At 52.1% G+C, this 15211-nt stretch overlaps 5 protein-coding genes and 1 non-coding gene across 6 annotated transcripts in view; 3 read left to right on the forward strand and 3 right to left on the reverse strand.

Moving 5' to 3' along the window:
• Positions 1-2630: 2630 nt before the first annotated feature.
• On the reverse strand, positions 2631-2735 carry PHACADRAFT_t46. The gene has a single exon. It is a non-coding gene; the product is annotated as a tRNA-Pro (tRNA).
• Positions 2736-2896: 161 nt separating this feature from the next.
• Positions 2897-4802, forward strand: PHACADRAFT_251215 (glycoside hydrolase family 61 protein). The gene is made up of 11 exons (XM_007392824.1): positions 2897-2962; positions 3012-3133; positions 3197-3577; positions 3633-3721; positions 3771-3884; positions 3936-3959; positions 4016-4154; positions 4207-4277; positions 4335-4463; positions 4516-4579; positions 4633-4802. Exons 3-11 carry the CDS (start codon positions 3520-3522, stop codon positions 4656-4658), a joined length of 714 nt encoding a protein of 237 aa, XP_007392886.1. The 5' UTR covers positions 2897-2962; positions 3012-3133; positions 3197-3519; the 3' UTR covers positions 4659-4802.
• A 764-nt stretch (positions 4803-5566) lies between these two features.
• Positions 5567-7001, forward strand: PHACADRAFT_251218 (glycoside hydrolase family 61 protein). Its single transcript, XM_007392825.1, has 10 exons — positions 5567-5642; positions 5693-5733; positions 5792-5839; positions 5895-6006; positions 6119-6144; positions 6196-6328; positions 6378-6448; positions 6500-6628; positions 6681-6741; positions 6791-7001. The coding sequence occupies exons 1-10, from the start codon at positions 5585-5587 to the stop codon at positions 6814-6816; spliced, it is 705 nt and encodes a 234-aa protein (XP_007392887.1). The 5' UTR covers positions 5567-5584; the 3' UTR covers positions 6817-7001.
• A 749-nt stretch (positions 7002-7750) lies between these two features.
• PHACADRAFT_251219 (glycoside hydrolase family 61 protein) lies at positions 7751-10507 on the forward strand. The gene is made up of 14 exons (XM_007392826.1): positions 7751-7924; positions 7975-8001; positions 8057-8118; positions 8170-8277; positions 8475-8604; positions 8664-8734; positions 8794-8922; positions 8982-9045; positions 9098-9417; positions 9468-9716; positions 9779-9928; positions 9995-10091; positions 10172-10230; positions 10286-10507. Exons 1-9 carry the CDS (start codon positions 7867-7869, stop codon positions 9121-9123), a joined length of 675 nt encoding a protein of 224 aa, XP_007392888.1. The 5' UTR covers positions 7751-7866; the 3' UTR covers positions 9124-9417; positions 9468-9716; positions 9779-9928; positions 9995-10091; positions 10172-10230; positions 10286-10507.
• A 345-nt stretch (positions 10508-10852) lies between these two features.
• On the reverse strand, positions 10853-13250 carry PHACADRAFT_251225 (uncharacterized protein). Its single transcript, XM_007392827.1, has 5 exons — positions 13211-13250; positions 12887-13152; positions 11887-12672; positions 11372-11837; positions 10853-11317 (listed from the first exon to the last, which is right to left on the reverse strand). Exons 1-5 carry the CDS (start codon positions 13230-13232, stop codon positions 11064-11066), a joined length of 1794 nt encoding a protein of 597 aa, XP_007392889.1. The 5' UTR covers positions 13233-13250; the 3' UTR covers positions 10853-11063.
• A 561-nt stretch (positions 13251-13811) lies between these two features.
• PHACADRAFT_251229 (uncharacterized protein) overlaps positions 13812-15211 on the reverse strand; it is a 1994-nt gene continuing 594 nt past the window's right edge. The window contains exons 2-5 of the mRNA XM_007392828.1: positions 14527-14745; positions 14419-14472; positions 13971-14365; positions 13812-13857 (exon numbers count right to left, since the gene is read on the reverse strand). Coding sequence (XP_007392890.1) covers positions 14320-14365; positions 14419-14472; positions 14527-14745 — 319 coding nt within the window. The 3' untranslated portion in view covers positions 13812-13857; positions 13971-14319. The remainder of the gene's footprint in view (positions 13858-13970; positions 14366-14418; positions 14473-14526; positions 14746-15211) is intronic.

Consider the following 15211-nt stretch of genomic DNA (forward strand, 5'->3'; position numbering starts at 1 on the left):
GCATGCAGGTACGTGCCTGAGTAGCTGATACTCACCATCTGCAGCATATAAAAGCTGACGCTGAACATGTTGGACTTGGACATGCCATCGCAGGAGGCAAAGTTCATTCAAATTGTCTATTGGTACGGGCTTGTGCTGATTGGATGACATCGAGGCAATAGCCTAGAGGCCCAGTTGTTGCCATTCACAAGCCTATCTTCATCACCCAACGAAGCCTATTGTAGGCATCCATGCTTGCCGTTTGATGACATGTGCACTCATGTCACTCAAGCAGTAGCGCATACCATACAGAACACCAGACATTGCACCTGCCAACTTGTCTGTCAGCCTGGCACTTCCACTAAACAACTAAATGCCCATTTCACATGACTGCCCAGCTAGTGTCTGCCACTCCTTCTTCACCTCTTTGCCAGTGCTGCACAGACTCCCATACCTGCTGTGACTGCACAATTGCTTCATCACATCACAGCGACAATGAACAGCTGTATGGCTGCACTAGTGCATCACGCTAAGAGTAATTAGTGATGGGGCCCATCTTCACCCCCAGAACACTTACTTTGCTTGTACCATATCACTTGCTCATTGTTGCAGGACAGAGCTGAGGATGAGAGAGAGAGGGTAAAGTGCAACAACGTGGCAATAAACCAATAGTGCCATTAGTTTAGGACCAGTGTTGGCAGACTTCAAGAGTTATGCATCACTCCAAGTGCCCATGCAAAGTAGTATTGGTCATTCTTGTGCTAAGCTTTTTGAATGGCTATAGTCAGTTACAGGAATCATTATACTACTAAAAAATGAATCACTGCAGCAATAATGGAAATAGAAGTTGAGCCCCTGCTCTGAGGCTATTACCGCAACTTTTTGTGCTATGTAGTGGGCAGCTCTGTGTGCCGCTAGCTTTGGACACTTTGATAGTGAAGTCCTCACTACAGTGCCAAACAGCGTTTTCCTGATGTGTCTCAAATGCCAGTGCAGGTTTGATCACATGGTTAGCCAAGTAATAAAGTAGGTATGAGCTTCACACCAATCTGTAAAAAGTAACTATGCAGCCATCTGCTCTTCAGAATGTTCATAAGTCATTCTGGGCAGGACACTGTGAGAGAGGAAAGGGTACAGTAGCCCAGAAACTGACTTATGAGATAAGAATAGATATGACTTAACTGTGCCAGTACTGTCCTCATGCATTGCAACTTGCACCTCTTCCAGGACAGTTTCTAGCTTGGCAGAGTCAAGCTTGAAGTCAGTGAATTGTTGACTGATAGTGTCCTCAGCACATAAACAATATGCCACTCAGAAGTGGCCTGAAGTCCATTTTTTCCAGCCGGCGCCCCAGCAAGAAAGAGAGTTCTTCATTGTCTCATAATTGAGACAGTTGATATTAGATCAGTAGAGCAAGGCAGCTTTACATTTGTATGGATGCATAACCACCTTTGACTGTCAAAGCTTCCATCTGCTTTGTTCTTGAATCTGGATGCTGTGAGGGGAGATCCAGATGTTTCCAAGACAACCAATAGCATGACAATCCTGCTCAATAGAACATGAGCTGATAAAAAGCAGCCACCACTGTGTGAAATATGTGCTCTTGGATGAGTTCTTTGCAGACTCTTTGATCTTCTCGGAATCTCACATACTTCATGGAAATCTTTGCCATTAGGATTGTGACTAAGATTCTCATTGGAAAATTTTTATGAGCTCTTCAAAGATCAGGTTAACAATGCTAGCACCCAATATGCATGGGTAGAAGAACTCAGGTCCTTTTGCATTATCAAACTCTTCGCAAGATTATTAGCACATTATATACCCAGATGAAGCAGCCATTGACTTCTCTCACCTGACTGACCATCTTTGCATTGTTTCACATTGCCGCAAGTGTTTTAATGTCTACCACCCTGATATGTAATTTGAAAGAAGTTTTGGGTGCCATAAACTGTACACATACCTTCTTCATACCTATAATATGACTCTAGCTTGATTGGGATGTGGGCTGGTAAAACTTAAACTGATGTCTCAGAAAGGCACTGAGAGCAATTGATCCACCATTCTATGCAAAAGTGTGGAAAGTCTCAACTCTCACTTCCTGACTACTGGGGGCCAACCAGCAAAGGTCATGAATTGGCCCATTTGTGCTAAGAGTTGCCATATCCCAGAACTCTCTTGTTCAATTAATTGAGTTTTCTGTCCATGGGCCTGCTGGCCTTGACAGTGTCTATAGGCTCAGCCTGTGGCTAAGCACCTGAGAGCTTACAGGAGGGCTAAGGTCAGACCATGAGCCGTGTAGTCAACTCCATACTTCCAATATAATATAGCTGTGGATTTTTTTGTCTGGTGGCCACATCTTTCTGGGTGTGAGACACTAGCAATAGGCACTAAAGTACTAAACATTTGGACTGACTGCAGTTTGCAACTCAGTACTCTAGCCAACATTTGGCTTTGGAGTGAGCAATATTGCACTGCATCATCATGAAATATTGGCAGACTGTACATTGTTTTTGAAGAGCCTGATGTCACAGGAAGTGTACAAAATGACACAAATTCTAAGAGCTTGAAGAAAATGAGAAAAGAAATTCAATGACCTTTTCACAGTGTGTTGAAGATGTGTACTTGTTTTGTGAAAACTTGAGAAAAAAAAAGGGCCTAGCCGGGATTTGAACCCGGGACCTCCTCCATGTGGAAGTCACGTGACTGTGAGACCACGGCCACCCTAAGAAGGAATCATACCCCTAGACCACCAGGCCGTCGGAACGTGTGGTTGACTGAGACATCTACACTCAAAATTGATCGTATCAAGTGCCACCAAGTCGTAGCCTTCCCACTTGGCCGTTCCGAGTTTTGCCGATCGCTTTCTCATATTTGGCTTTGTGCACGCAAGTGACGCAACGACTCGCTCGGATGAATTCCGGAGTCTGTGACCAAAGGAGAAGGCTGTTGCGAGACGAACGATGATGCCTGAGAAACTATTAATGTAGGTCACATGAGCCTTCAGCACGAGCAATATTGAATCAAGCTTCAAGTTCATCATCAGGGCTCTGAATGGCTACCGAGTCCATCGCCCTGGTTCCCTTTGAGATATCACGTGACCAATACAGAGTTTACTGGCATTGAAGTAGGACTTTGTGCTTGCAGTCAATAACTCGTGAGTCGAAATCCGAGGTTGGAGAATGCTCGGCATGCTTAGCCCCCTGTTTCCCACAAACAGCACGCTATTGGGACCACACCATGCGTACCACCATCTGTTAATGTTATGCCCCATGACACTTACGGATGCTACTCGGATATCGCGTGCTTCGAATTATTCCCCTTCGCCAGCAGATTCCGCCGTCCTGCGCTTCCGCGGACCGCACACCAGTTTGCGCGGCGACTGCGCCCTATCGTTCAGTTACATTCCTTATTTATTGCGAGCCAGTCCAAAAAGGGAGTCCGTTGTGGGCTGGATATCAAGGAGCTGGCAGGTATATAAACCACTGTGCTTGGTGAGGGCTTGACTCATTACTGGACGTTTTCATCAAGTATTCCGCAGAAATGAAGGCCATCGTCGCCGCTCTCGCTGCTGCCGCCATACCGCTTGCCGCGGCTCACTGTAAGCAGGGACTATTCTTGTTCGGCGTCTGCTCTGTTGATCATGACATTATTAGATACCTTTCCCGACTTCATCATCGGCAGCACCGCCTCGGCAGACTGGCAGTACATTCGCGAGACCGCCAACCACTACTCCAATGCTCCGGTTGGTGTTGGCTGCGTGCTCCGCAAAGTTATGCTGAATGAAGTGGCAGGTGACAAGTGTTACTGACCCCGAGTTCCGTTGCTACGAGCTCGACCTCCAGAACACTGCCGGTCAAACTTCCACCGCCACTGTCAGCGCTGGTTCTACGATCGGCTTTCAAGCTGTAGGCAAAATTGACTTGAACTTTGATCACTGCATCTGACCTTTTTCGTAGAACGGCCCGATTTACCACCCTGGAGTAAGCAATCTTTTGCTCGGCAAGGAGACACCGTTACACTAACACACATCGTCTAGTATCTCTCGGTCTATCTATCCCAAGCTTCACCGGCCGCCAACTCTCCGGAGGCTGGTACCGAACAGACCTGGTTCAAAGTCTACCAGCAGACACCTGTCTTCGATGCGGCCACCCACCAGCTCAACTTCCCTTCCGAAAGTATGCTTACCTCACCGCGACAACATGTCTACGATACTAACACCTATAACAGCCCAGCAGTCCTTCACTTTCACTCTCCCGGAGAGTCTTCCGAGCGGCCAGTATCTTGCACGGGTTGAGCAGGTGCACTTCACCTCTAAGCAGACGGTTGTGACCCTGTACTGAGCGTTACTGCTGCAGATCGCTCTGCACGTCGCTGAGACCTACGGCGGCGCCCAGTTCTACATCGGCTGCGCGCAGCTGAACGTCGAGAATGGCGGTAGCGGCAACCCGGGCCCGCTCGTCTCGATCCCCGGTGTCTACACTGGCGTACGTTCTTCATCTGTCCGACTTTGTTACTTGGCTGATGTACTTGTGGCAGTACGAGCCTGGCATCCTTCTCAATATTTACGACCTCCCCCAGAACTACACTGGCTACCAGGCTCGTGCGTACAGATCCTTGCCGACCTTAGACGTAAAGTTGACAATCATATTGCAGCTGGCCCCGCTGTCTGGCAAGGATAAAGTTTCTCGAAAAGACATATGCAGCGTTCGACGGTGCTTTCGTGTTCCGCACTACGATCTCGCATTTGTACTGCTAGTGCTTGGAAAACAATGTGCACATTCATATACTACCAATGTCAGCAAAATAGCAGCAACGACATTCCCGTCTCATGTCTGTAGCGCGAACGGCTTCCCTCGTTACGCTGATATCACGGCACCCAGGGTGGCCATCGTGCTCATATCTGGTGAGCGCCCAATGATGGCGCATCGGTGATGCGGTACAATCGCGCCGCGGCGAAGTTGAATTGTCAATGTTTGCCTTAGTTGTTCATGTCTACCTGACCTCAAACGCTCAATCTACTCTACGGGACAAGGACTGAGTACTGAATACTCGAAGCACCGTTGGTGTCCAATACCCCGCGAGATCGTCAAGTGCGGGGTAACCAGATTCCGAGGTAAGCTGTCATTTCTGTGAGAAGGGAGTTTTTCGGTAGGAGAAGCTGAAGTTTAGCCGCATTTGCAACGAGCTGACCAGTTTCCTTGTAGAATACGCTTTCTTTCTCCGAATCTGCGTCATTTGAGTCTGCTTGTTCTTCGGGTATGCGGATCAGTTCCAACGGCATGCGAGCCGTTGCTATATGTCCAAGGGATTCCTTTGGTGAGGACGCGTAGAGCACGGCATACATGCCCCTGAAGAATGGTGCTGCAATCAATGATGCTTCGCGGCATTCTGTGCTCGTTCTTGTCAATGCCAAGACCGTGCCAAGACAAGATCCTTTGTATGCGCGGGATCAACAGCACGTACTACTCGCACGCGCATTGAGGCATCTTGACAAGGACTTCCGGGTTGTCGCGGACAAATTGCCGGTTCACCAGTATAAGAGCTCGCCGGAAGATGTCAATGCTGCTCAGCATTCCGATTGTTTTTTCTAAAGCGACTCCTCGATATGAAAAGCTCTCTGGTTGCCCTGATTGGTGTATTCACACCGCTTGTTGCCGCACACTGTATGCAATTGTTCTGCTCGCGACACAGCGCTTTCTGACATTTTTTGCAGATACTTTCCCTGACTTCATTGCGAACGGGGTGACGTACGGCGTGCGCATTTTCTGTACGCATTATTATGAATATTCTCACTATCTGCTTCGTTGACTAGGATTGGGTCTACATCCGCGAGACTGCGAATCACTACTCGAATGCCCCTGTGCGAATACCTTGCTATTATCTATACTTAATTCGTTTGCTGATTTACCTTCAAGGTGACGAATGTCGAAGATCCCGAGTTCAGGTGCTACGAACTTGACCTGCAGAACACTGCTGGTCAGACCGGTACCCTGATAGTTCAAGCCGGAGAGACAGTCGGCTTCAAAGGTGCGTGGGATATCAGCACCTGGTACACTCGACAAGCTGATAGTTCCACTTTCAGCGGTGCGTCTCCTCACTATAGCCTAATGCGCCACCTGATGCATAGCTGTTCTCAAGTAGAATCAAGCCGTCTATCACCCGGGTGTATGTTCATTCGTTTGTAATTTATATCCATAGCTTATACGTTACTCTTAGTATCTAGATATTTACATGTCTCCGGCTGAGCCTGACGCCAACTCCACTCAAGCCGGCACTGGTCAGACGTGGTTCAAGGTCTACGAGATGCCTCCGGTTATGCAGAATGGGCAGCTGACCTTCCCATCTGAGAGTAAGTGACGATTCGGCGACCCGGTATTTTGTTCACAGCGCCTCTCTAGACCTCCAATCGTTTACCTTCACCATCCCGGAGTCCTTGCCCAGCGGTCAGTACCTAATCCGAGTCGAACACGTAAGTGTCTCGTCCTAACGAGACAGATGTCCTACTGACAGCCCTGCTCAGATTGCCCTGCACGCGGCGAGCACCTACCAGGGCGCACAATTCCACCTATCTTGTGCTCAGGTCAACGTCGTCAACGGTGGTGATGGCGCCCCAGGACCTCTCGTCTCTATCCCAGGAGTTTACACTGGTGTATGTCGTGCACAGGCTGTAGCTATCAGAGTATTACTGATGCTACCAGCAGCGCGAGCCTGGTATTCTGATCAATATCTACACCGTCCCGGCCAACTTCCAGTACCAGTCTCGTAAGTATAACACTTTGGCTGTGGTTCATTGGGCTGACATGACTTTCAGCGGGTCCTGCCGTCTGGCACGGATGAGCTCTTCGTCGAAAGCATGATCTGCGAGCATTATCTTGTATCATGTCCCAGCACCGGCTATAGTGACTCTGAGGGTTCGAACAATCACGTGAAGATGATGTGTCTCTGAATGGGAACAGAGAATTTTACGTCCAGTTCGTTGATGCTGACTGAGCATGAGCAATACAAAGAAACATAGCATCGCTGCTAGGCTATCAGAACGTGACTGGGGCTTCATTGTGAACGCACTGTTCAACCAAATACCAGCAGTCATGAGAAGAGGCTCGCAGTCCAGGGATCGAACCTGATAGCCTACAGAAAAACCCGCTGTATCCGGACAAGCATGAGATTAAGATGATAGAAAGCACAAAGGAGTGGGAGGGGTGCGGGGGTGCTGTCTGCAGACTGAATCCCATGCTCAACCCCACAGAGTAACAGACGAGCAACTTTGTTCTCCAGGGATCAAACCTAGACACGCCGCGGCATACGACACCGCTCTTCATCAGCACGTCTTCAGCTTTGCGTGCATTCGCTTCGATGAGCCGTCAGCGCAGGTAGCCAGTTTGGGATCATGTTCGGTGCAAAGTGGCACCATTTTTGCCGGGGAGAATGCGGGTATATGCTATCATCTGCTTCTATCGCGTCCTATGCACGTTGAGAAACCTAGCAGCCAATCGTTGCACGCTCCCACGGTTCATTTTCGGATGAAGACTCACTTCTCGCTTCTCCGACGATCCATCGACTCTATAATGCAAACTGGTACCTTGCACCACGAGACTTACTTATTCTGTCGTGACGCTGGGATGTTTCGCGTGCCGAAAGCGAGGCAAAGGCAGGAATAGCTGCTCTGCCGATGCTGGTGGAGTGCTTATTTTTGGAGTACGCTGGACGTTAGTATGTTCGGAAATTTCAACATGACCGTACCAACGTGTATTGATGTGTTGTAGGCCGGCCGCAAGTTGGGAAATGGGACGCAGCCGACCGCAGGTATATAAGACGAAGGAGGCATGCAGTTTATCCTCACCGCTGAGGTCTAGCAAGAGTTCCCATCCGTACTGCACAGTTTCAACGATGAAGGCCTTCTTCGCTGTTCTCGCTGTCGTGGCTGCACCTTTCGTTGCGGGTCACTGTAAGCACTCTTCTCTTCTTCGAAGAAACAAGCGCTTACGACTATCGCAGACACGTTCCCAGACTTCATTAACGACGGTACCGCTCGCCGGCAGCTCTTGGAACCTCAGCATAGCTGACAATGCTCCTACAGGAGAGACGTCCGCCGACTGGGTCGACATCCGTGAGACCGCGAACCACTACAGCAACGCCCCGGTGAGTGGTTGCGTCCTGGCGACGATTCTTGAAGTCTGACGCAGTGTAAAGGTCACCGATGTTACCAGCACCGCGCTTCGTTGCTATGAGCTCGACATGCAGAACACCCCCGGAGAAACACAGACCGCTACTGTCCAGGCCGGCTCTACTGTTGGATTCGTGGGTGAGTATCCTAACATTCCGCTGTGATTGTGTTTCAGACGGCTGACAGAACATTTACAGCCGTAAGTCTGGGTTACTACCTGCCAGAATAACATGCATGCTCACCTTCAATCCAGAACCCCAATATCTACCATCCAGGCGTAAGTTCATCAACATGTCTGCCCTACACACAGGCTAACTATGCTGTGCAACAGTACCTCGACATCATGATGTCGCCCGCTTCCCCCGCAGCCAACTCACCCGACGCTGGTACTGGCCAGACCTGGTTTAAAATCTACGAAGAGGTGCCCCAGTACACGAACGGCCAGCTCGTCTTCCCTGCCAGTCAGTTATATGCCTTCCTCGTGAAGCGGAGTTCGAACTCACCGGTCTTGCAAACACAGCTCAGCAGCAAGTCACCTTCACCATCCCCTCGGAGGTCCCCAGCGGCCAGTACCTTCTCCGTGTCGAGCAGGTTTGCGATCTGGCTCTTATACCTGGTGCCATCGAAGCTGACTGGCCCTACTTCGTCAGATTGCTCTCCACGTCGCCGAGACCTACGGCGGCGCGCAGTTCTATATTGGCTGTGCCCAGATCAACGTCGAGAATGGCGGTAGCGGCACTCCCGGACCGCTCGTGTCGATTCCGGGTGTCTACACTGGCGTACGTGCACGCCCCTCATGACGCCAGGTTAAGCAATACTGACAAGTCGAATAACACAGTACGAGCCCGGTATCCTCATCAACATCTACGACCTTCCATCCAACTTCACCGGCTACCAGACCCGTAAGTAATACGCTTTTAAACGGGGCGGTGAACGACTCACCTTTCTTTTCAGCCGGTCCTGCTGTCTGGCAGGGATGAGTGGATACCAGCAGCCGGCGATGCAGATCCAGTTTGCAAAATATGGTATCATTCCTCTGCGAGTAGTTGTAAATTAAGCGACTTTCGGTCGCCGATAGCAATGTGATATTCTGTAACGAAGTTCAGGAAGAGGAAAGCTGACAATCTTCTAAGACGGGACGAACTCCGCGCGGGAGACGATCCTGGACCAAGATAGAGGAAAGAAAGAAAAAAGCCATCATATGAGGATGACAGCAAGTAGTAACGCCATAAGGATTATTATGAGAATAATTATACACCAACCCGATTTCGTCTCTGCCGTATGTTAGCTCATAAGATACGTCATGTCAAGCATAGACATTCACCTTCTGTCTGCCGAATAAACTTCTTCATTCGCCGCATGGCACCGCTCAATTTGGAATCCGTTTGGTCGACACCATGTTCGAGATCGTCGAGCATCCTGTTCCAGACATGTAAGCTAAGCGCAGGGAGTCAATGCACACTCACTCGTTGTGTTCCACAATCTCCTGGCCCATAAGCCCAGCCTGTTCTTGTAGGGTATGTAGAGTTGTGCCAATGGACTCGATCGTGCGGTCCTGCTCGTGGATCATCATCTACAGCAACCAGGAATGCATCAGCTTCCAGGGGTGGATTATACACGGACCTCCAAACGCACCTGTTGCTCCTGTCGAGCCCATTCTGACTGGTCGTCTTCGGGTGCAGTTCCGTTCGCCGGTGACTCCAGAGACGCCGCTCGGTGCACGTCCGAGCGCGACAGTGGCCGTGACCGTGCTCCGAATTCAGGATCTACCTCGGCGCGCATGTTCTAACCTTGCAGGTCCGTTGAGTCAGATTTCTGGAAGTGAGATACCAGGGCATGGCATCCACGTACGTCAATCTCCTTCCGGACAAAGCCCACGTATCGTCTCCGTTCCATGACCTCGGACTCTTCGAGACCAAACATCCGCGCACCGGTACTCTCGACAATCCTTAGAGGGAACCCAGTCAGCCCGCACAATGCAGCGAAGAAGCAAAAAACCAACGCGCGCAAACTAATTCCGACACTCACTTGACACTTTCCTCGAGGTCTTCGAGATCTGCTTCGAGCGCAGCTAGTGTCGCTTTGAGCTTCGAGCGCGCCTGAGCTTTCCCCTTCTCACAGAACCAGTATATTGAAACTCACCTCATTTCGTGCCCACACCAGCTCTTCACTCTCGTCTCTCGCCGTGCTCCGGATGCGCAGATACGACGCGCGGAGGGTCGAGGCCGTGTGCAAGGAGTTCTGCACCTCCTGCTGCACGGCATGATATGGGTCTGTGGACATCTTGAGCGCGGTTAATTTGCACACGGTCCAATCTTGCTACGGTATGGTTCTATTGTAGCATCAAAATATCGTGGCTTGTGTTGCGAGGGAAGTGGTGGTGGCGAAAGTCAGGTCCAGGCTGCGCGGAGTATCGGTGGGCGTGTCCGACGTGTCGCTGCGCTTTGATCTAGGCGCCCTTCCCTTTAGCCGCAAGGCGTCTATCTCACCTTATCTTGCCTGTGCGATCATACTCACACAGACGCACACAACTCGGTCCAAGTACGAAGGCACCCCCACCACGCCTCTCACCAACATTGTAAACATAGCGAGCGGGCGGCCAGTGCAGAGTGGCATGTACACAGTCGCATGGAGATACAAACCAAAAATATAGATCCGTAGCTGCCGACTGCTGGGCATGCGAACAGTTTTCATACGACCCAGGGGCAATACACTACAGTAAAGAGTATAGGACAAGTCAACTCACTTCGTAGACGCGCAGATATACAATATACACGGAGAAGAAACAGCAGCTGAAGGAAGGCCATCTCCAAACCAGATCGCAGCAAATTAGCACTGTACAGTCAAGAGTCGAGACAGAGATGGAAAAAGCGGAAGAAAAGTAAACAGGACTCAAGCAAAGCGAGAGGTCGCCAGATACCTAGGCCGCAGCAGCCGCAGCAGGCTGGCCGCGCTCGAGATCAGGCTGGGGCTGCCGGGTCGTCAGCGTCCTGAGGAAGCCAGGGCGGCTGAGCGAGGACAGGACGCCGCCGCGTGGAGTGGGAGAGGCCGGTTGGCTGGGCGACGAGGGGGTGAGCGGATGGTCGGCAATATCAGCAGTCTCCTGCTGGTCCTTATCAGAGGCCGTGTCCTTTGTCGGCGGGGTCGTCGTGATCCGGAGGCAGGATGTGTATGCTGCGGAGATAACAATGAATAGAATATTCTTGGGACATGCGACGGGAAACTTACGCTGCCTGCACACGGGGCAGAACCAGCCCTTGGCCTTGCGCTTACGGCGCGCGTTGGTGGTCGGTACGACAGTCGGAATCGGCGTAGGCAGCGGCGAAGCTCCGTCAGCCGGCTGCTGCTCGCCCGCGCTACCGCCGGTATTCTCCTCGTTGGCCTCCGCGTTCTCGCCCTCCGCGCCGGCCGCAGGGGTGGCATCGTTTTGGACGATCTGCCCGCCCGCGCCGAACTCGATCATGTTGATTGCGCAGTCGCGGCAGGCGACGAGGTGGCGGCAGGGAAGCAGGACGACCTCGCGCGGGGCGGACAGACAGAGCAAGCACTCGGAAGACGGTTCGTCCTCTTGCGGCACAACGGGCGTGCTCGTGGGTGGGTAGGTCGTGGGGACCGCTGCCTGCGGGGCAGTGGGATTGGTTGTCGAACTTGACAGACCGTAGATCTCGTGCAGGTGGAAGGTGTGCGTGCCAATCTGCCATACCACGTCAGGAGTAGCTAATGACTGAGTACAATGCACTCACCGTGGCTTCCCGTTTGACGACCTTGACAACCCATGGGCGCTTGTCATCTTCCTCCGCGGGCGGCGGAGCGCCGAAACGGACAATGTGGAGGTAGGTCGTTTGTTCGTTAATGCAGGAGAGGGGCTTGCCGCCTTCATCAAGCGCAGAAAGGCGAATCATCGCCTTCACGCCCAGGTTTGACTCATCCCTTTCGTCGGGTGTGGTCTCCTTGGCCTCGACATCAACAACCGCCAAAGCTGGACCAACGACTGTGCGTGATTCATGCGTACGCTTGCGGAAGTGGAAAGAAGTGAACCGCTTGGTCTTGCGAGCGCCCGAAGCCTCTGCACCATCCTCGGGGGACAACGTCGGGATCTCGGGGCTCGGGCCGGCCGCACTGCCTGCGGAAGGCGAGCCCATCTTCTTCTCGTCTAGGTCTGGCGATGAAGTAGTAGAGGAAGTCTTGACGTGCGGCTGGTGCTCGTAGCGGCCGAGCTCGAGCGTCGCGCCTTCTTCGAGCTTAAGAGTCTTGCCAAAACCGCCGTCGGTCATGGTCTCAAACACAAGAATCCTGGAGTGCGCATTTCCAGCGGCTCGGTCCGCGAGGTGGTGCAAAGGCGAAACGAGGACGTGGACGGAGATACCACACTTTGGGGCGTCGCAGTCGTACTCAAACTCCAGGCCATGGTAATGCTGTGAGTCGTCATGTTCGATGTCGTCGGATGAGTCGGTCTCGAGCGGGGTCAGGCGGAGTGACGGCCGCTTCAGGTTAACAAGAGCCTGGAGCGTCGTCGTTGCTTCATTCGCCTGCAAATTGTTCACGATCAGTTAATGTCCTTTCGTTACCCCCTCTAGCTGCATAATCCGTGTGTGCAGCATCCTCAGCATGATTTGGAGGGCATGTGTGGGTGGTCGAGTGATTGCTTGGCAAGCGATGCTCATGCATATATGCAGGTGTACAGCCCTCGGTCATCCGCACACGGACACGGCGGGTGCTCAGATATGTGAAGCGGATACTCACCTCCTTGCTCTTTGCGATCCATCCCCTTACAATCTCGGGAGTGAGTTCATCGACAGTCTTCTCACGAGTCTCCGTCCATTCCGGACCCTTGGCGACGATGCCAATGTTTGGGCCAAAGAGCGTATCCTGCTTCCTTTTGGTCGAGTCACCCATGTTGATGACAGCATCTTGAGGTTGGGCCATGGTGGTCGTCGTTGAAGAAGCGGTGGGTTCTGAGCGGGGGAAATTGGTGCCTCCCTGTGTTCTGCGGGTCCGGTCCCAAATAACTTCGGCGTAGAGGGGGTCAGCGCCGTGATGGTACGAGCACAAGCTGGAAGTACTTACACCAGGTGGCGAGACTGGACATAGAAAGCGTCGCAGACGCAAGATTTAAGACAGGCGCAGCTGAATGTGTGTGAGGTTCGGTGGGGGGCAGGAGGAAACCTTTAGGTTCGGGCTCTCACTCTGACACTCTGGCGCGCAGCCCGGCCGGCAAGCCGACGCTGGCGTTCTCCCGCCACCGCAATTGTTTCGTCTCTCCCTCCACCTGCCTCAAACAATTCGTTCTGACAACCGTCACCGCCGAACATGTCAGCTTCAGAACGATATCTGTTCTGGATGAACTCTGCCTTTTGTCGCGCGTAGGCCTTGCTCTTGTGAACGGTCAGCCATGATATCCGCCCGGGATGCTATGCGCAGCATTCCGTGATTGCAAACGGAGAACAACTCTCTCACAGGAACACGGGCACATCTCGTCTCACAACTGCGCTGCGGATACCCACCACCCACGCCATGCTCACGACTGTCACCTGCCACCGAGTACTGCTGATGCATACGACACGAGTATTTCAAGCAGCCTCTGCTATGGAGGTGGCGTGGAGTTGTCCTTCCCATCATATGGCTAAACATGGTTCTGAGGGTAAATGCATGATTTGGTGCAGAAAAGAGGCTGTTCTGGCCGTAGGTAGTTGTCAGAGAATCTGCTTCTTCGGGTACGTCACATTATCTGCTTCTCCGCGGACTGATTATTCTGAAACCCCACGCATATGCACTCCGTACACCATGTCGTTCGCCCGATACTCTGCTTCGGCACATCGCATCAAAGTCTCACAGTACCAGACGATCTCCAAGCGTGGCTCATGCAAAAATCAACTTGCACTTCGTAGCGGAAGAGAGAACGCGAGCTCTACATCCCAATCGCTTGGTCTGGGCGACAATTGGGCGATACGTATGAGAAAACCAAGTCTCCTCCGATGTCCTGCGTGTGGTCAGTCGTGTACGGCTGCGTAAGCTGCACTGGTCCCCCGGATTGCGCAAGCCGGTAAGGCTAATGTCGTGTCGCATGTACGACGGCATAGATTACATAGGAAGGCCTCGTCGTCGTATGCATGTGCGGATGTGCGGGTCATGGATGTTAAATGAAAAGAATGAATAGCAAGGAAAGCGGAGCATTACTACGCGATGAGCTTAACGACGCCGCCAGCCTCCTTTATCTTATGCCTGCAGATTGCGATAAGTAATTGCTTTCTGTGTAAAGTCTACTTAATACGCACTCGGCCTTCTTGGAGACGAAGCGGGCTTTTACGATGAATGGGAGCTTGGGCAGCCTGAAAATATACCATTCACGAAACGAACGTTTGTACCAAATTGAATAAACGCACTGTCCATTGCCCAAGATCTTCGTGTAACCGTGGCGGAGGATGTCAATAACTGGCACAACCTCAGAATCCTCCTTCAAGTCAGCCTTCTCCTCTGCGGGAACAAGCGTCCAGAGCTTGTCGACGTTGATGATGTTGCGCCAGTACAGGTTGCGGGCCAGGTGGTAGTGGCGCATACCGACCTTACCGAAGTAACCAGGGTGGTACTTATCGAAGTTTGTCCTTTAACCGCGCATAGTAGAGTACAGACGTGAATCCAGGTTGCCTGCAGCGAGATCACAGCGAAAACGCACCTGTGGTGGTGCTGACCACCAGCGAGACCACGACCTCCAGGGTGTTTGCGGTGCTTGCCGACACGGCCGTGACCGGCCGAGACGTGGCCGCGGTGCTTGCGAGTCTTGGAGAACCGGGACGGCATTTTCTGCAGGAGACAAAAGAAGAAATATGAGCATTCAGAGCGCAAGAGCGTGAAAGCGTCATCCGAAGTCCGTCTGGGCCATCCAGCATCGCAGCTTCAGGATCCGGGAAAACAGGCATTCGTTTTGGAGCCAAGAGTGCGCAGAATGCGCTGGACGGCGTGCTGACGTGCAGAAATCCGACACACTGACCTTGAGGAGGCTTGAGGAGGCTTGCGGTCGCTGTCTTCGAGCCCCCCAGCCCAATGCGCTCAAGCGCCTTGTCGCGCGCT

The sequence above is a fragment of the Phanerochaete carnosa genome, assembly GCF_000300595.1.
Source record: "Phanerochaete carnosa HHB-10118-sp unplaced genomic scaffold PHACAscaffold_3, whole genome shotgun sequence".
NCBI lineage: Eukaryota > Fungi > Basidiomycota > Agaricomycetes > Polyporales > Phanerochaetaceae > Phanerochaete > Phanerochaete carnosa.

Excerpts from the sequence above, each read along its gene's own strand:
- PHACADRAFT_251225 (XM_007392827.1), bottom strand. The coding sequence starts at position 13,232 with ATGTCCAGTCTCGCCACCTGGT. Across the intron at positions 12,673-12,886 it reads GGATCGCAAAGAGCAAGGAG|GCGAATGAAGCAACGACGAC; the intron begins GTGAGTATCCGC and ends AACAATTTGCAG. Across the intron at positions 11,838-11,886 it reads TCGTCAAACGGGAAGCCACG|ATTGGCACGCACACCTTCCA; the intron begins GTGAGTGCATTG and ends GTGGTATGGCAG.
- PHACADRAFT_251215 (XM_007392824.1), top strand. The coding sequence starts at position 3,520 with ATGAAGGCCATCGTCGCCGCTCTCGCTGCTGCCGCCATACCGCTTGCC. Across the intron at positions 3,578-3,632 it reads ACCGCTTGCCGCGGCTCACT|ATACCTTTCCCGACTTCATC; the intron begins GTAAGCAGGGAC and ends TGACATTATTAG. Across the intron at positions 3,960-4,015 it reads GCCCGATTTACCACCCTGGA|TATCTCTCGGTCTATCTATC; the intron begins GTAAGCAATCTT and ends CACATCGTCTAG.
- PHACADRAFT_251219 (XM_007392826.1), top strand. The coding sequence starts at position 7,867 with ATGAAGGCCTTCTTCGCTGTTCTCGCTGTCGTGGCTGCACCTTTCGTT. Across the intron at positions 7,925-7,974 it reads ACCTTTCGTTGCGGGTCACT|ACACGTTCCCAGACTTCATT; the intron begins GTAAGCACTCTT and ends CGACTATCGCAG. Across the intron at positions 9,046-9,097 it reads CTTCACCGGCTACCAGACCC|CCGGTCCTGCTGTCTGGCAG; the intron begins GTAAGTAATACG and ends CTTTCTTTTCAG.
- PHACADRAFT_251218 (XM_007392825.1), top strand. The coding sequence starts at position 5,585 with ATGAAAAGCTCTCTGGTTGCCCTGATTGGTGTATTCACACCGCTTGTT. Across the intron at positions 5,643-5,692 it reads ACCGCTTGTTGCCGCACACT|ATACTTTCCCTGACTTCATT; the intron begins GTATGCAATTGT and ends CATTTTTTGCAG. Across the intron at positions 6,742-6,790 it reads CAACTTCCAGTACCAGTCTC|CGGGTCCTGCCGTCTGGCAC; the intron begins GTAAGTATAACA and ends CATGACTTTCAG.